Consider the following 20,302-nt stretch of genomic DNA (forward strand, 5'->3'; position numbering starts at 1 on the left):
GAAGTGGAGCTACTGCCTGTGTGGAACAGGTGCACTTACCATGGAAACCGCTTCAATAAACAGCTTGTGACAAGCGTTAAAGAAGAGAATATGAAACTACTGCATTTTGATACAGGACGAGCATTACCTGAGAAGTCTTTTAAGCTTTTGATGCAGTTAGCATACCATCTATTTAGTTTTCCACGGACTGACTGAGTAAATGAAATGAGCAAAGACTCTGTCTGTCATGTTGACAAACCCAGATAAAATAACCATCCAACGGCTCCACTCTTTCCTTCAGACTTGTTTTTTGGTTTTCCTTCCTAAAGGCTTCCTCTCACTCATCTGTTCTTCTCTCACGCTAGCAGCTTTAACGGGAATACATAATTGAACTTAAGCATTCAGCTAATAAACCACTTTGAAGCAGAATGGGTAGAAAACCTTTCACCCTTTACAAATAGTATGTTTGTAACGAGATATTTTCTTTTCAATAAACGAAGAAAATGTGCACTCCTCAAAGGTTGATTCTGTTCATTTGGATGTAGCGTTTACAGCAGAAGAAACGTTTCATCACTTATCTAAGTGGCTTCTTCAGTCTCAGCTGACTGCAGGTTCACCAACATTTGCACAATGACTGAAACCAGCCCACTGAAGGAACAATGGGCTGGGAGGTCAGTTCCTTAATCTTAATTATGCAAATTCTCATGACCATTGATCAACAACCACTGATCAATGGCCATGAGTCCCATTCACAGAGAGTTGGGGAACGGCTGCAATCACAGCACGTAAGATGGTGAAAGATGTACCCTTAGGCCCCCTCCTCGATTCAGAGATGGTCTTTCCCTTTTCACATAAATGGCCTCCTTGATTCCCCGCTAGTTTCAATCATTACTCAAATGTCCTGTTTATAAGATTGGGGAAACCTGCAGTCTGCTGAGACTGAAGAAGTCACTTGGATGAGTGACGAAAAGTTTCTCCCACTGAAGACGTCCAGATGAACAGAATCAACTTTTGGGGATTTACTTACCTGGATGATTGAACATGCATCAAGACATTTATGCGCTCAATTATTATTTTGAGATCCCTATTATTTCTTGACATAGCTTTTTTTCCTTGCACATTTCTACCGTGTGAAAAGATTTTTTACAGAACTTCAAACATGCATCTTTTTTTCTGATCTCTACAGCACAGTTAACACGAGGCAGCCTTAAAAGCAAACTTTACACCTTCTCATTTTGAAATAAAACTCTGTATTAAGACTTAATGCAGCACATTAAGCAGTTTAATCTCTGACAGCGGCAGTGCACGCTTCCAAACAATTCCGTGTTTTCCCTCAGCCTGAAAATGGACTTAAACCAGTCAATACTGGCACAGGAAGCATTCTGAGGAGATGTACTTGGTCACTTTTGCCAACAATTTGAGCCAATAGTGTTTTTGCCTTTAAACTTGTGTTTTGGGTTGCCAGCTATGGTGTCCGCAACGAGTTTGTCCAACTTCCCCTCTGCCTCTCCACACTGAATATGTTATTGCCCATCTCCGTTGGCTGACGAAATGACCCACACATCATGGTCCTTAGAAGTGGGACAGAGTGAAAAGGGAGCAAGGGAAGCCAGCAGACTGGCTGTCTCCTCAGCTGTGCACATACCACTGTTTAGAGTAAGACTGTAATTGACCCTTTATCATCATTATGGTCCCGCAGCGAATGAGGGAGCAGTAATCCCCCTGTTCTTCCTAGCCGCTTGTTTTCAAAGCATAAATTCCAGCAGAGGATTTCCACATATTTGGTCAGAGTTTTCATGAAAGAGATGGAAACGTGTTATTGTGTTCATGCATTTGCTCTTTCAGTATTTGCCTTTTTTGTTTCTTGTCCCTTTTCATTCACTTTGCTTTCTTGTTGCCTTATATTCCTTCTTGTTTCTTTCCTCCCCACCCTATACATCATGTCAAAGGAAATCGTGCTTCTCAAGGATTTATGATTGGAATAACAAGGACCATGTGCTTGCAGGAAGTTAATGTTTCAATGTACAGTGCTACAAGATGCACTTTTTTTGGTTTATGACGGAGGTTGAATGTTTGAAGAGCACCAAAACATTACCCAGAGCAGACGCTTACGTTAATAATCCTTGTTCTCGCTTTGGCTAAAACAAGACAGACACAGAGAGGTCTGTAGCTGATTTTTTTTGCTTTTTCTTTTTCCAGCAGCCATTAGCCTTGCACGCACCTAAAATGTACAGATGTGTGTGTTTCTGTGTGTGCGTCTGGGGGTAAAGGGGGGGCTGAATATATGCCAAAAATGTATTTGGCATATATTCAGCTTGGTGAACGTGCGGGCAGATGTGTAAAATAAATATATTCCTCAGTTAACCTGCAATTTTACATGAGGCTTCAGCAAAGTCCCATATTCACTAGTGTTTATATTCAAACTGACCCAAGGAACAGGATTTATATGTGTGCAGCTGTTAACAACAGAAGTAAAAGTCTACAATTCTGAACCATTTATTATCTCTGAAATCCAGCTTGTTTTCAATATGCAGATATAAAAACAGGAAATTCTATCCTTTTGTGCATTTGTAGAAAATCACAAAAAGCATTTTTTGACTGACCTGTTGCTTCCTCGGGTGTCCAGTAGCCTGATGTGTCACATATGTGAGTTGAGGAAGCCTCATAAGCATACTGGTGGAAGATGCCATCTTTCTCACAATCTCCACAATTGATCTCAGATACACGCAATGAGGAGCTGAGGCGAAAGGAAACAGGTCCACTAATTATGGCATTTTTATTCTATATAAACAAAACAAGAAAGCTGAAACTGACCTAGAAGACACACAAGAAAATTAAACATATTTCGCAAACACAAAGTGGCCACTAGTTTGACCTGTGGAGGAGGTCGTTTCAGGCACAGTCACACTAGTACCTACATGCACTGCACTAAGTCAACAAGGCGTATGAAATTTCAAACTCTCCCAGGTTGAAATGCCAGCTTTCTTTTGCCCACATCTGGTGATACCACCAGCTGAGAATTCCATAATACACTTCACACTTGTGAGTTGTTTATTCCAATTTTTCCACAGGTGTTTTCGTCCAGATGCTCTCGGTGCAGTGGTGAATACAAAATAAAAAAGACCAATAAAACAATTACTGGAAAGTGTAATCAAATATTAACTCCAATGCCTGGTTTTGATTGCATCCAGAACATTTTTAATCACCATACATGACATATAAAGAGACTTGTCCGGTGGAAGCAATGTGCTCATGGCTCACTAATGCAGTTAAATTATGCACATTTTATAAATTGGAGTGTTCATAGAGTGATTTATGTGCACAAGTGATGAAAATTGCAGTTCTTTGTTAATAGTTTTAACCCTGCAAGAGACCTGCCCAAGGTTTACCCTGCCTCTTGGACAACCAGACATGTATGGATGGTTAAAAACAGCTTTGAATGGATAGAAACAAAAGAACTCATGCAATCATACCTTTGATAAAGTGACCCCCTGATAGGTGGGAGCCAATAAATCGAGACAGAATCTGTGCTCTGGTCAGTCACTATGGGGGCCAGTGGGATGGGGGCAGGTTGAGGGTCCATCAGCCACTTCTGGTAGACCAAGTCTAGATAGCAGTGCATCCTGGCCACTTGGTTTGGAGTGAAATGGTTGGTGCAGTTATCATCTGTGAAGACAGAAGAATCCAGTAAATCTTTGAGGGTCAAATTAACACACTAGCCTTTAAATAACCGAAGTACTAAACACATGGCTAGAAATAATTACATCAGACATGTGCTGAGAGGAGACGCAATTACACATGCCAGTCCTTAACCTCTTAAGCACCCACGCACCAGAAGATGGGCGCAAAAGGGAGGAGATCACAGAGATCAGAAAACCACTGGGGGCTTAACAGGCTAATAAGCTTTTGTTGGCTTTTTAAATACACTGGGTGGTAACAGCTTGAGGATATGGACAGAAATTACTAAACCATAACATAATTGTATAATTACACACTCACATTGATTGATTGATTGATTGATTGATTGAGTGATTATACTTTACTTCAGAGTGGATGGTAATTCTCAGTAATGCACTTTTAACTGCCATACTGTTAATAATATTACTGTATATATTACATATACATTGTAACACCTGAGCATTTTGTTCATCTGTTTCACCTGTGTAACTCATGTAATTGCTGTAAGGAGTGTTCAGGTAGGTGGTGACGCCACATGTGTCGTTGACAGCTCCGGGGTCATGGCAGGCTTTGGATTTAGGTGTTGGGGCAGTGTCAGCACACAGATCACCCGTCTCCATGGATGGGGTGGTCTCCTGCACAAAATATGTATGGTATGCATGGTAAGAGAGGGCATGTGATGTAACACTGCTGGAGTCAAATTGTTGAATGTTGTCATTGTGCTTCTTGAATTTGTAAAGTTTTAGTTCGAGCAGCAGGATCAAAGACATTCCTTTGTCTCTGACCTCCTCTCCAGCTACTCTGGTGCTGGGGGAGCTGAAAAGGTTTTATTATAGGCACATCCTATCTGAAAGATCTGTTTGTTGTTGTTTGTTCCTGCTTTTATGATCCTTTTGGTGAGCAGGAGGTCGCACAAACGCACCCCCATGACACACACATTCTCACACACACACACGTTCTTGCACATGCATACACATGCATACAGGTGCTCACACATACACACACATAGTGCCTTGTCTTTTAGAACCATAGGGGGGTTTTACGAGGGGAGGTGCTTGTGTTGTGTAAACTGTAAGTGTGATGGGAATAAAAGGCTACGAGGAGGGCTGCTCTTTGAAGGAGTTGGGCTGGAGACAGGTGAGGAGCGTTAAGCTCCACGGGCCTGGTTCCGACTAGCCTTCCCTCGCTAGCGAGTAAAAGACCGGTTGAAGATGTTCTGTCCTGTCTTCGTCCTTCACGAGAATAATTTTCTAAACTAGCGGGGCCTGTGGAAGCACAGACTCAACAAAAACATTTAAAGATGCTATTATTAGTTTTTTACTTATGTGGGTTTTCCAATCAGAAATAATTCCATAAATTAGCATTATCACAAATAGCAGAATTTAAAAGTCCTACCTGACACGGATCATCACAGGAGTCCCGTTCACTCACGCCCTTGAAGACATGGTACAGTCCAAATATGTGTCCCATCTCATGGATCATTGTGTTGGAGTGGCCCGTGGTGCCAAAGTAGGAGGGATTCAGGACCATCCCGCCTGGATATAAGCGGTAAAAATCGCAGTATTGGTTACAACATTATTACCGTCTAGTAAGCTGTGGTTCTTGAAAAGCCAGCCAGATAGAAAATGCAATGTTTTTTAAGTGGCAACGTGAAAAGAGAGAAAAATGATTTGCGATTACCCACTTTGACAGGATGTCTCTGATTGTAACTGTGGTTCAGTATCCATGTGACAGACAATAAAAAAATGTTACATTTGGTAAAAGTTAGGTTACAGCTGGGAAATGTCATGGTGGGGGTTAAATGGAAAAAAATTAAGGCTACATAAATATCTGAAACCACTAACGAAGCATGCGAGAGATAACGGTTTAAAAAGACAACAGACACAATTTGGGAACTCCAAAAAACAAAAGCCAACTAAGTGGGAGGCAGATTTTTTTGCAGCATCCTTATAATCACAGGATTAACAGCACACATGGGTTATTGGTTTTCTAATTAGAAACACTGGCTAAAGACATTAAGCAATGAAGACATTAAATACGTAGACACTAAACAGCAGGGCCTCCAGAGACAATTTGTCATCCTCTAACGTGTTGGTTTAAACAGAGACATATGCCGTGCAGCTGAAATACATGTCTGAACTTAATTTGCCGCTTTAATTCAAAAATATAATTGTGGCTTTAAAATATTAAGTATTGCATTGATACTAATGGTCAATCTAATTAATAGCCACAGAATAATGACACCATTAAGTGTTTTTTTCCTCAGCAACAGCAGCATACTGTATTCCCTTTGATACGAAACATCAGAGATAAAAAATGGTTGGATGGATTTGACTGTGTTCATTGGTCCCATAGTGTGCACATTCTTTTCTTTACTTCAGCGAATATCACCCAACATTAAACAACTCCAAACAAATATGGCTGAGATGGTCAGTGATAAATACACTTTATTGATTTTCTGCTGGTCAAACTGTGATTTTTAATTTTTTGAATTTTTTTAAGGAATGCATTTGTTTTGCTTCAAGTGAGTCGTGTAATATTATTTGCCAGTCAAACTGATGGTTAATGACGAGCATGAGACTTGAAATGAACCTGTTATGTTTATGTCTCAATAACCAGCTCACTCTATACTATAACATTACGAAAAACCACATCAAAATATAAAAGAGTTAAAAAATGAATATCTGTGGTGGACCACTAGAGGGCTCCACTCACACCCAGTGTAGAGGAAGTGTGTTCCTGTGTTTTGTGGCGCGATATGCGCAGTTGATGTTGGAGACGAATAAAGAAGGAGTGAGAACTGAGAGCTGTGTCGTTGATGCTTACCTCCACATATCCATATTTATTCTAATGAATTCTGTGCATCTTCCTCCAATGACTTGGCCAAAATTGCCATTAGACAGCTTTTCCATATTTTCTGACATATTTTGACGGCTGCACAGGTTAAATGTGTTTCAAACACAGAGAGACGGTGGAGACAGGAGTCGAACCACCCGTGCAGCATGCACACAATAAAGATTATCAGATGATACTGGTTTACAATTTAACCATAGTACTACTTCATTATTGTTTATATCAGTTGATTATTTTATTAACATGTTACATTATGTAACATTATGTTAGAAATAACTTGACTTTCATTTTTGAACTGGGTATATATTTTATATATCTAGTATTTACCTAATATTTATATCATAACCACTTCATCAAGATGTATTCGTTCCATGTATACTGCTTTTGAGTCAATTTACTATTGTGTTGTGACACATGAAGAGAAGTACAAATTAATAAAGAACAGCTGTTAAGTAGGCATGGCTGCCAACAATGGTACAGAGCCCACACTGCTATTTGTTTGTTTGGTGGTTGTTGGGTTGATTATCCTTCCAGTGGAAAGAGGAATAAAGATTTGAAAGAAAAAAGAGGGAGTGTAATGTGTCAGGAAAATCTCTACCAGCTCCAGCTGCTCTTCCCATGTAATTTGAAAGGGCCCCTAACCCTAAACAAAGCATGGAGAGAAAGGGCAAAGCTACAGCTAAAGAGAAAAGCAGATAGGGTGAGAGGCACAAACAGAAAGTTAGAAAATAGATGACAGACAGAGAAAGCTGAAAAAAGTGCAACATGAAAAACAAAATATGTCGCATTAGTAAAGCTCAATATAAATCCACTCACCTTGGTGTGTAAGAGCTTCCTTTGCCCACGGCCAGGTCGCAGCTCCTGCCAGCTCTTGACGCATTGAGTTGCTTGCAAAGAAGACGTTGAGTGTGTCTGTGCCGCTCAGCTTTAGTTCCTCCTTTAGTTCTTTCACACTTATATAAGCCCTGTATATATTTAAAGGAGAGAAAACATGCAAACATCAGAATGTTTCGTAGTTCAAAGAGTGATTTAGTAGCCGAAAAAGCTAAATGCACACCTATCATCCATAACAGTATGACCTCTGACCGGTGAAGTGAATAACACTGATTATCTCTATATCATGACACCAGTTATTGGGTGGGATACATTAGGGACCAACTGAACATTTCTCCTGAAATTTAATGTATTAGAAGCAGGAAAAATGAGCAAGTGTAAGGATTTGAGTCAGTTTGACGAGGGTCAAATTGTGAAGGCTAGACGACTGGGTAGAGCGTCTCCACAACTGCAGCTCGTGTGGGGTGTACCCAGTCTACAGTGGTCAGTATTGATCAAAGGTGGTCCAAGTAAGGAACAGTGGTGAACCAGGGACATGGTCATGGAAGTGAAGGCTGGTCCATGTGGTCCAATCCCACAGACGAGCTACTGATACTCACATTACCCAGTGCATCATAGTTTGTTGCAGATAGGGTTACAGACCAGTTAGGGTGCCCATGCTGGACTGGACCAAAGAGGAATGGAAGAGGGTGGCCTGGTCTGATGAATCTGGATGCGTATGCATCGCATACCTGGAGATTTCTTGGTACTATGATGCATTGAAGGAAAAATGCAAGCCAGCAGAGGCAGTGTAAAGCTTTGGCCATTGTTTTGCTTTGGAACTTTGGGTCCTGCCATTCATATGGATGTTACTTTGACATGTGCCATCTACCTAAGAACTGTTGTAAACCATGTACACCCCTTCACGGAAATGGTATTTCCTGATGGCTGTGTCTGCTTTCAGCTCTGCCACAAAGCAAACAATGGTTCGGGAATGGTTTGGTTTTATTCTGCAGTTATAATGTTATAATGTTATATAATATGCGTTCCCAAAAATAAAACTGATTACATAGTTCAAAGCTTAAAGTTAGAAAATTAACCAATTTTACAAGCAGTTGCTTCTCTAAATGTTGTTGTAATAGTGTGCTATAGTAGGGAAGCTAATACAAAACACTGTATAGAACAAGAAAAAAGAAAGAAAAAAGAAGAGAAACGTGGAAATAAAAGATAGCCTCAGGAGGGGAAATTTTGGAGGAAAATATTTGTCTGGCTTATAATTCGGGAAGAGTTGTCTCACAAGCTGTGTATCGTTGAGTGTGGTGCTAGGCTATTCTAACATTTAGCATTGGCAGCAGAAAGTAAAAAATAAATAAATAATAACTAAAAATACACAACAACGTACCAAACATCCTTAATTAAACATTGTTTATCCTTAGAGACATATGCGTAGTCAGTGTGCTCCAGTGTGAGCTTACCCTCAAACTAGAATAAGTGCCAGTCAGAGTTCCTTATTAGAAGTTAAAGACTGGCATAGTCAAAGAGCTCTTACACAGTTGTTTTCAGTTAAGTTGGCTGATTATGTTCCTCTTTGTGTTTCACTTGATTAGCATCTACTTTTTTCTCTCTGATGTGCCAGTTACAACCTATAGTTGCAGCAGGTGTTGTGTAAGAGTGACATAAACCTTAGCTCAGTTGATTTGTACTTGTACAGTAAATGTAGTCTATCATATATTAAAATCAGATGGATTAGCATTAGCTCAGCTAAGTGGTAAAAGAAAGGCTCAGAACACATATCTCCAGTAGATATCTCTTCTCACCCAACTCACAGCATGAAAGAAAACAAGTACATTTCACATAATATCTTTGCAAGCAAGGAGACAAGCATTCACCAGATAATTCTATACCTTGCTAGTATGGTTTTGGGTCCGTATTTATCTTGAGAACTTTCTTGGTTTTTCATTACAAAGATTTAACAAGGTGCTGGAAACATTCCTCAGAGATTTTGATGCATATTTGACATCCAACACATCGCACAGTTGCTGCAGATTTGTCGGCTGCAAAGGCGCTGTATTGGTTTGCGATCTGGTGACTGTGGAGGCTGTTTGAATACAGTGATATCATTGTCATGTTCAACAGACCTTGTTGAGAACATCTTTGTCATGTGGATTTTATCCTGCTGGAACCATCAAAAGATAGGCTGGGTGCAGACCGTGGTCGTAAAGCAGCAATACTCATGTAGGCCTCAATCGAGACAATGCTCAGCTGATACTAAGAGGCTAAAAGTATGCCATGAAAATATCCCAACTCCACCAGCACCCTGAACCGTTGATGAGTGTACATCCTGATTGGGGTGAGCAAATTGGTCTCATTAGAATCTGTTTAAAGACAGATGGTCAGTGCAGAGTATCTCTTTACTTAAATCCATCAATATTCCTCTCAGATCTCTCTCTGCCTACAAAAATGACCTTAGGACACTTTCATGTGTGACGCTAAGGTTGTTTTTCCTCGGCTGCTGTGAGGTCACATGTCATTTTTCTCCTTTGGTTTCATAGCTTGAAAGCTATGTCACCTATTACCATTGCTGGGTCTGAAAGTCATGCAGTGTGACTGCCCAGTGCCTCCATGCCAGACAGTTTAGGCTTTTATCCAGGTCTGTTTTTTTAGAGCAACTGGAAGGGAATAAAATCTGTCTGTTTGAGACTGCATGTGGAGTCTTCTACTCATGCACTAGCACAGAGGTAGGTCAGATTACTTCATATTTATAAGAATATATTCTGGTAAGTGCATGAATCATGCATAACTTTGTTTGTGAAGTCTTGTTTTTTGGGGGGTTTTTCATCACGCACAGGCCATGCTTTCAGAGTGTTTTTCTTTTTTTATTATTATAACGTAATGGATTGTTGTTTCATGTTGTATGTTTTGAGCCAGGAGTTCAGGTTTTATGTGGTTGATCAATTTCAGCTGTAGGGCTTACTTTGTTGAAGAATTCTGAGCCATAATCTAAATTTACTTCATTTGAATTCTCGTGTTTTACTTCTCGTAAGTTTGTCAAAAAAAGTTTATGCTTTTGATTAGGCTCAGAAGCAGGTTTACATTTATTAATAGTAAAAGGTTAAAAAGCATTAGAAATATCATTATATATTTGCTCATTAAAGGATTGAGGTTTGGCTTAGTGCTCCTTACATTGTTCCAAGAACCTGAAGGATAGACAGGTGAGCTTGTGACTGTAAGACATCAGCTTTCAGCTGGGATAAATCTAGATGGATGAAATGAGAAAACAGTAATCCCCATCCTCTCACACGCCACTGCCAATGCACCATTAAGTAAGGCACTTCAAACTGGTCCAAAGTTGCTCAGCAGCCAAGAACCATACATCTGGCAAGTACTCTTAATGCAATCCCTCCTTCAGTGCATGTGTTGTACAGTAAATAAGAATGTGTTTCCTCGGGCACTTTGCCTGACTAAATAGGGTTTAAGATTTAAGATGCTTCAGGGAAACCCTCCTCACACTACATTACTGAAGCAGAGTTCAGTTGAGGCTGCGTGCAGTATTCATCACCCCAGGGCGATGCAATTACAAGTGACAGAAAGTTGATCACTAAAGAGTTGACTCTTCAACTTCTCAGACTCAGAGGATGCCTCAGTGGAAGACTACGGCCAACCTGGCAAATAATACATGGCTCTACATGATTGAAATGAAAACCCCGGTTATGCATTAACAACATTTGCGGCTAAGTCAAGCGCAGCATGAGTCAACAGCAGAGTCAGCACCAGCGCAGTTACCATGTAAAGCTGTAGATGTGCATCCATTCAAAATATTACTGTTGACAAGTCAGTTACTTTGAACCAGAAGACAGACTGTGAAAATGTCACGGCAGCAGCAGGCAAACATTTTACCATGTTGCGCACTTTACTGTGCACCTCGCTTGCCTTTCAACAATTTTGTCTTTTAACTAAGGTCAAAAAAAAGTACGTGCAGTTACTCATTTCCCTTTTTTTGCTAATTCTAGTTTTCCTTTTAAGACCTATGACTGACAGTGTACACAAACAAAGGAGGTGCAGCCTATCCCAGTTGTCAAGAAGTTCATAAACTTCACAATGTCTTTATAATATCGTACCAAATTGCAGTAAGTCTGAACAGAGTTGCTGTGCACACCTTACATATTTTACCTCACCAGACAAAAGACGGTGCAAAACATTTAGCAAAACAAATGTCAGGTACGTACATCATTTTCCAGCATATTTTTAACCCCAGGTGGGGTTAAATGTCAGTCATACATATTTCACCTCTGTAATATTCTTGACATCTAAATTGAGCTAGTTGTAAGTATATTGGAGCTATTTCTCATATTTTGTAAACTTATTGTATTATTTAATTCGTTTAGTCTGTCACTGTTATTGTCTTGGAGCAACTGTAACCCACATAATTAACATAAAGGGATTATTAAAGTATTCTGACTGATTCTGATGTGTCACTTCTTCAAACAATTTTCCAGGAACTTATTTGATGTTTAGCTCCAACAGAGGCTCATACCGAGGATGCTAGCTTGTGTCTGGCTCTGAGCTCTGGATAGCTTTAGCTTTAGCTTTAGCCACTGTGACACTATTAGCTTCTTTACATATTTTACACATACATATTCAGCAGGGTGATTAATGTCTGATTCATTTTGCTGTAACAAACATTTTTGTTGTGGTTCCCCACAGTTTACTTTTGCAAACTTCATTCACAGTGAGGATTTTCCAAGCTAACAACTGGTGTGTGGCTGTGAGTGTATATAAGACTATTTCCACACATGTGTTGCACATGCATGAAACAGCCCAGGTTGTAATCAGTCATATGGAAAGCTGTCCGGTCGGTCACCAGGTCAAAGCAGAAACATTTTGAATAATCCTGCTGATATCTATCCGGATATGGACTGGGTAATGTTTTCAGTATGAAAAGATGCCACATTGTTTGACAAAAAATGAAAATGATGTTATTCAAAGACACCCTGAAAATCAAAATGAAAAAAAGATGCGGCAGGCTAGTCCACTTTGCTGAAATTTCATTACAGAAACTCAAAATAGTACTCAGTAGTTTGCAAGGCCCCCGCATGCCTGACAACACTGGGACATGCTTCTAAAGAGATGACGGATGGTGTCCTGGGGGATCTCCACCCAGATCTGGACCACAGCATCACAAAGCTCCTGGACAGTTTCAGTTAGAACCTGTTTGTGTCAGATGGACCGAGACAGAATGCCCCAGAGGACTCTATTGGATTTTTCTACTGGAATAAAGTGGCCACCGCCTGTGAAACCATTTCTGTTTTAGGGGTTGTTTCATTGTTGCCCCACTAGCGCACATGTTGTTCATTTCATTAACACCAGAGCAGCTGAAACTGATTAACAACGCTCTCTGATACTTGATGTTACACTCTGATTCAAAAGTGTTTTTTGGTTTGGTTATTTTCAAGCAGTGTATAGACAACGACTGCAGAGCTGAATAGGACTCTGGGACTATCGGCTATGTCCATCTTATGGCTAAACTATTTCAGCATACGACTATTTTCTAGTTTCTAGAACTGAAAGCTTCCTTTTATATGTAGCACTACCTAAAATCATCCATTTTGACAGTTAGCCTCCCCTGTAAGAATTGAAAGCTTGGTGGGTGTACTAACAGAAACTAAAAACGTAGCAAACTGGCGAGTTTGCATGCTCTGGCCTAAGTTGACTAGCAGAGAAATGCATAAGGCTTGTGACAGCTTAGCTTAACTGAGCTGAGAGACAGCACTGAATCAATGTCATTCACATGTAGAACTGCTGCTCTAAGAAATATTTATACTTTTACTAGTGAATAAAACACAAGCACATTTAAACTTGACCTAACGTCATGTCACGCACAGAATTCACACGCATGTTAAGCATGAACGAGGCTGTGACGGATGTTTCAGAGGAGCTGCCTGGAACTCTTTGCACATAAGGGCTCTGGCCAGGATTAACTAACCAAAGACTGTTAGCTAATCCAGGACATTTGTCTTAGCGTAAATATACATGATGTCCCCCGCCACCCCATCACTCCCGCCATCCTTGCCTTTCTCTCTCCATTTTTCCCCTTTTGCACTCACTTTCCTTTTTTGCGATGCCAGAATCTCCAGCGTACCTGGCTATTGCTCTAGAACTGGCTCTTGACCGCAAATTTGTGTCGTGACAGCAGCTGGCTTCAAAAACCTCAGGCCTTGTACTGGCCAGCAGCAGCTGCACTCATATAGGGTCCCAAAATCTGAATACCTGGCCAACAGCTCAGAGAGAGAGGGGTGGGGGGGCTGCAGTGAAGGGATATCAAAAACCCAGATCCCAAACATAAAAATGCTTCAGTGTTCTGCAAATGCCAGCAAAATGTCATCCTCGCATTAATTCTCTCTCCTGCCTGAGAAAGCTTGAATTGGGATCCAGGTACACAGATGCACACACACATGCTCCCACTCACACACAAGGATTTTCAGCATGCTGAGGTCAGGACCTTTCTAAAAGACCTACATTACTGTTACTCTGCTGAGACCAGTTTTTATGACACCCTGGTCGCCTGTGTATTGGCTGTCCATGTTGTTTTTACTGGAGGGACAGAAGCTTATAGACAGAAATGTTAGCAATAGTCCCTGCAAAATTAAACTCGATGCACTGAATTACACACATGCCATGACTGGAGAGTTTTGCTTTCATTATCTAAACTGCAGAAGATTTCTTTAGGAAAGCAAACAAAAAAACAAAAAACAAATCCAGATCCATAATTTTAAAAGATATATTAGAATCAAACATGTTGTAATTGCCCAGTTAATTTATTTAAGTATAAATATGGTCATATTAAATCTAGAATAACTCAAAGAGGTTTTTTTTATATAGCTAAGGCCAAGGACTAGACCTCTGAATAAAACTGTGTTGGTGCAAAACAACTGAGTGGAGTGGTCTCTGCTGTCCAGTTCTTCATTAGAGTCTATCTCCTCTCTGCAGGGTAGAAAGCTCAGGCTGCGATAGGGAACATTTGACCATTACAACTACCAACCTCATTTTTTCCCCTCTGCCTCTGTGAGTCTATCCCAGCAAGCTCATGACGGGACACCATAAATTTACATCTACTTTTGACACACCCAAAGGGCTTCCTCCATATGGCCAAGCAATGAGACCACACGCACGCAACCCAGCTTTTTTCTTTTTTGCTTCTACTGAACTTTAACATTTAACCTTATGTTCTTTTCCAGCGACAGGATGTTGCACATTCGTACAGATGCAAATATGCACACCTGCTGGCTGCACAGTACGGTTACAGTCTCCATCTCTTGGCCACTGGGAGCTGTCCAGTTAAACATATCTTCTTCTATTGGCCGCTGAAAATGCTGAAGGTTAATCACCTTGCTCACAGGCACTGTTTTTATATTAAGGAAAGTTCAGACTTCCCTGGTGTCTATACCCCAGATTTTTTCGTTGCCAGTTAGTTTACTGACACTTCTTCAGGACAAAGAACAAAAAGCCAGAAATTAAAGATTCCAGGAATAACACATGACCAATGCCCCTGGGGCTAAAATGGGAGTTCACTTCAATTCAATTTTATACCAGTGAAAAGTTTGGACACAACTTTATTTTCATGACTATTTTACATTGTAGATTTTCACTGAAGGCATCAAAACTATGAATGAACACATATGTAATTATGTAGTAAAAAAAATGTGTGAAATAGTTCAAAACATGTTTTATATTTAATTCTTCAAAATAGCCGCCCTTTGATTTGATTACTGCTTTGCACACTCTTGGTCTTCTCTTGATGAGCCTTATGAGGTTGTCACCTGACATGGTTTTCTTGTCTTGAGGAAGTTCCCAGAGATGCTGAGCACTTGTTTGCGTTTTTGCCTTTACTCTGCGGTCCACCTCATCCCAAACCATCTCGATGGTGTTGGGATGAGGTGGAACCAAAGATCTCTAATTTGGACTCATTAGACCAAAGCACAGATTTCCACTGGTCTAAGCAGAGGTGACTCTTGGTCTTCCTTTCCTGGGGCGTCCTCATGTGAGCCGGTTTTGTCATAGCACTTGATGGTTTTTGCGTCTGCACTTGTGGACACGTTCAAAGTTTTAACAATTTTCCGGACTGACTGACCTTCAGTTCTTAACGTAATGATGGACTGCCATTACTCTTTACTTAGCTGATTGGTTCTTGCCATAATATGAACTCTAACAGTTGACAAAAAAGGCTGTCAGCTGTGTACCAACCTGACTTCTGCACAACACAACTGATGGTCCCAACACCATTTGAAGGCAAGAAATTCCACAAATGAAGCCTGACAGGCACACCTGTGAAGTGACAACCATCTCAGGTGACTACATTATTAAGCTCACTGAGAGAAGGCCAAGGGTTTGCAGAGCTGTCAACAAAGCAAAGGGCGGCAAGAATCTAAAATATAAGACATACTTAGAGTTATTTATCAAATTTTTCTTTGCTACATAATTCCATTTATCTTGGTTCATATATTTGATGTATTCAGTATGGATCAACAACGTCGAAGGTATTAAAATAAAGACAAGTCCATTAAATGGGAAGGTGTGTCCAAACTTTTGACTGGTAGTGTAATTAGTGCCAAAACACAACAGCAGTTGCCTCAAGGAACTTTAGATTGTAAGCTAAACACCAACAACTTGGCAACAGTGGGAAGGAAAAACTCCCTTTTAAAAGGAAGAAACCTCTTATATCTTATCCCGGCTCAGTGTGTGTGTGTGTGTGTGTATGTACAGAAAGCTGGGGTTTTCTGCATGGTAATGAAAATGTATGCTATGCCTTCTAATAATGCAGGCTAAGTGAATCATGTACAAGACTCCCTATTTATTAGATAGAGTCTATTAGATAGATATGATTAAAATTACTGCAGCACTCTACTGTTAATGCCTGGCATGCTCTAACTCTGAGATAAAATATTATGATCAACAGTACCAAACACTGCAGTGGAGTCTAGCAGGACACAGAAGCATTGTCACTTGTAACCTTCACTAATGCTGTTTCTGTACTGTGACGAATTCTGAAAATTGAGTGACACCCTCAGACAATCCAGTCCTCTGCAGATGATCAATTAGCTCCTTTACCACTAGTGTTTCAATGGTTTTTGAGATAACAGGAAGGTTGAAGATTGGCCTTTAATTAGCTCAAAACAAGGAATGGGTCTAATAGACACGTTGATGGTTTGGAAGAAGTTACTATTGAATGTAACACGGAAAAATCAGTTGGAGAGAAAAAGTCTAAATAAATATCAATGGCATTGAAAGTAGATGCACATGTCTGTGAGATGGTTATGAACTAGCAGCAGTGGGTAGCACCACAGTTTGTAGCTACAGCAAGACACTCCCTGAAAAACCATAGAAATAGCAAAGTGACTTGTAACAGTAATATTTAAAACTGACTTTTTATTGACCATTACTTCAGTGTTTTTTGCTGATCTACTGAATGTAATCCATACGAATGTTGTCATACTACATAAATATCCCATTTGTATTCAAAACTGCTTTACACTGAGAGCAGAATGTAATGATTACACCAACAGAGGCTTTTAGAGGGAACTCTACTTAGTTACTTAACTTCCACAGTGGTAAAGAAAGGTCCATTACACTAAAAAATAAAAATAAAGAAATGGAAATATATCATGGGGAAAAAATGTTTGAAAAAACATTTATTCATCCTTGTGTTAAGCTGTCACACTCTGTCAGCTCAAGACATCAGAAGCTAAATCTCATGGTTTAAAAAGCAGTTTTGGTTCCCATGTTCTGTTTCCCAGTGGCTCAGTGTGAAGCTTGTGGTTGAAATTTGGATTTTAAGTCCTTTAAGAACTTCGGCCGACGACCTCATGGGGAGACTTCGTGCGAGCTATTTAGAACGCTGCGTGAGCCCGACTGTCAGACCAAATGAAAGGCAGTGGGCTGCCGCTCGTGTTGTTTAGCAAAAATAAGTGTGTACTTTGGCCACTTAACCCACCATTTCTACTTCACAGAGCTCCCTCTAAGACCACTGGGGAAAGTGAGAGTCCCAATTTGTTCATGCCATATTATGAGCTACTGACTGCACGGCCTGCTGAAGTACTGCAGCATGCGAAATAGGGACACTTCACTGCCTCACAGGGAGAGGTACTCTTACTAGTGCCCATTCATGCCCATAGAAATCTTCTCTCTGGAATAATATCTTGCCTTTACTGGCTTAAAATGTAATCCTCCTACTTTCTATGCTATGTCTCCTCAACAATGTAGCCTTTTACATATTCCTGCTTAACGCTTTGCACAGTCTAAAATTGAATGGCCATTGTTCTCGTAAAGGCTACACAACACCTGGTTCAAAAATATTTCAGATTAAAAATCTTCTGTTAGTTTTTTGGGAGGGCCTTAAAGGAAGGCCTTTAAAGTTAAAAATACAGTACAGGAGTAGGGTTAGGGTGCATTTTAGATTATATTAAATGGACTTGTTCTCATAGTACTTTTCTACTCTATGTGAGGACTCACAGAGCTTTATACAACACGTCTCACTCCTACAAGTACGTTTTCTACATAGAGAGCCATTTTAGTAGATAACATTTGTTCAACAACCTTACCTGTCAGGAGAGTCAGGATCAAAACAGGTCTTGAGCACATCTGTAACATCTGGGTCACAGCAGTCTCCATCATCATAGTCGTAGTGTATACTGTTGCACCCCATGTTACAAACCCCATCCTGCCTCTTCCAGCTGTAACAGGGCCCCAACCTGAGACAGTCCCCTCCATCATGACCCGTCCTCGGATGGTCACATTCTGGGTCACACTGGCGGTTCCCAATCTTTGCAATACGGCAGTTGCTGAGGATGAATCTCTCCCGGAGGCTAGAGTTTTTCACTGTGTAGACACTCAGATCCAGAGTAATGTTGTAAGGGCGGAAGGCCTGAGTCAGAGCCTGGTGCTGGAGCTGAATTTGGGCTTCGGTCACCGTGGGGTTTCCACCATCATCGTTGGAGAGGTTGACAATCCGGTAGCGAATTCGCTTGGGTGTTCGGAGCTGCCAGTTGTCGTTGTATCCAGAGATGATATCTATATTGTCACAGGGTGTAAGGCCACAGGGTGGTGGCGAGAAGGAGGAGACAAGTTCTGGCTCAGGGACAGGACTGGTGATGATGGTTGGATGATGGTCTTTGTATGGAGTCCATAGCTGTTCCACCTAAAAGGCAGAAAAGCAGTACTAAATGAATTTTAGCGAAGATTAAGACAATTGGAAGAACACAAATCAACAACTAACAGTGTAGAAATTTGAAATGACCACTTACATTAGTAAAGTCAGCCCACATCGCCAGCACCGGCTCACTCATGTCAATTTGGAGTGGCCGTTTGAGCAAGTCCGCATGGGAGCGGGCATAGCCCCACAAGACCACACCTCCTACGTGGCCTCTAAAGCTTTGCCCCTGATCGGACTGATTGCTGCCAAGAAAGAGGGTTCTGCAGGCCTTCATGAAGGGGCTGTAGAGATTCCCTGACTGGTGGCTGCTTTCTCCTACCTAAGAGGGAAAAAATTAGGGATTTTTTTTCTTCATTTTATCATGTTCTGAATATACTTTAAGATTAATTGCCTAATTATTCTTTTTTAAAAGAACATATAAGCAGTAAGTCATCCAAATGTTACAGCATTAGAGTGCTGTGGCAGTTAGCTTTTTAAGAAGCTTTCCATTTGGTTGGCATGTAATATAGTCACTCTGCTCCATGGATGCTCTCATTGGCAATAACTTCTATTGCCAGCATATTAATTGGGTGCCCTATAATCTGACAAAAAGCAAAAACAATCCCTAAGAGGATATTGTAATAGAGCTGGTAAATATGATATATAGCCATGGGTGAAATGCCTGGAAAACATCATGAAATGGACCATTGATTTGTATCTCTGGTAAATGACCAAACTCAATCACACACCTTAGCTCCATCAACATACAAAGTCATGTTATGACCATTGTAAGCGGCCATCAGGTGAGTCCAGACATTGGCTTGGTACCGCTGGTGGCTGTGGACAGTGGTGGATTTCACAGCTCGGTCTGTACGAAGTGTGAAGTAGAAGCGTGCATCTCTGGTGCCAGCAGTTTCCACAGTGCGAATGCCTACTGACCAACCCTTCTCACTTAGTGAGTGGGAACAGTTGTCAAAGACACCTAGGGGAGAAAAGTGGTGGAAAAAAATGAATATTCACAATTTACAAAGAGTCAGCACCCTTGAGAAATTGAACAATCACGCCAACAAGCAACCTTTCCAAGTGATTATACTCCTATGATTACAGGAGGAGAGACTAAAAGAGAGAGAGCAGTGCATAGAGGCTGAGACACAGTTAGTAAGACAGAGAGAGTAGACAGAGCCAGAAACAGCAGGACAGAACAGAGAGGGGAAGAAGGACGGAGGTATTTCACTAAGCAAAGGCAAGGCCCTGATGTTTCCATCTGCTGTTGCAACAGACACACACAGACGCACATCTGCTCCCCAGATGTCAAATACTAGGACAGAGAAGGGTCAGGGAACCCCCTCACCCTCCTCAATTCTGTGTGTGTGTGTGTGTGTGTGTGTGTGTGTGTGTGTGTGTGTGTGTGTGTGCGTGTGTGTGTGTGTGTGTGTGTGTGTGTGTGTGTGTGTAGGCTTACTTGTGTATCTAAAAGGGAGTTGAGCCAGTTTCATGGCTAAGCATGTAACTCAGTAGTTGAGGTAAGACTTAGATAGATTTGTAGCTTAGTGTGGTAACTTCAAAATGGTATTTCACTTGCATTACACCGCAGTGTTTCAGGACGACCAATCAACAAGCATCTTCAATGTGGCGATGCGCGTTCAGCTTAATTATTGCACTGAATCAATATTTTAACTCTGCAGCTATTTTGGCCTTTGGAGGGAAGCAGAAGCAGCTGGCAATGTAACACTGATATACTGTGGATTTGTACAGTCAAACATATTTACAAACAATTTGAGATCAACTCCTGGT

General features: G+C 40.8%; 1 protein-coding gene across 1 annotated transcript in view; it reads right to left on the reverse strand.

The window, feature by feature from the left end:
- pappa2 (pappalysin 2) overlaps positions 1-20,302 on the reverse strand; it is a 92,050-nt gene that overhangs the window by 64,189 nt on the left and 7,559 nt on the right. The window contains exons 2-9 of the mRNA XM_004565080.6: positions 19,258-19,490; positions 18,621-18,848; positions 17,919-18,514; positions 7,327-7,475; positions 5,053-5,192; positions 4,139-4,292; positions 3,453-3,645; positions 2,583-2,716 (exon numbers count right to left, since the gene is read on the reverse strand). Coding sequence (XP_004565137.3) covers positions 2,583-2,716; positions 3,453-3,645; positions 4,139-4,292; positions 5,053-5,192; positions 7,327-7,475; positions 17,919-18,514; positions 18,621-18,848; positions 19,258-19,490 — 1,827 coding nt within the window. The remainder of the gene's footprint in view (positions 1-2,582; positions 2,717-3,452; positions 3,646-4,138; positions 4,293-5,052; positions 5,193-7,326; positions 7,476-17,918; positions 18,515-18,620; positions 18,849-19,257; positions 19,491-20,302) is intronic.

This window comes from Maylandia zebra, linkage group LG18 (genome assembly GCF_041146795.1).
Source record: "Maylandia zebra isolate NMK-2024a linkage group LG18, Mzebra_GT3a, whole genome shotgun sequence".
Taxonomy (NCBI): domain Eukaryota; kingdom Metazoa; phylum Chordata; class Actinopteri; order Cichliformes; family Cichlidae; genus Maylandia; species Maylandia zebra.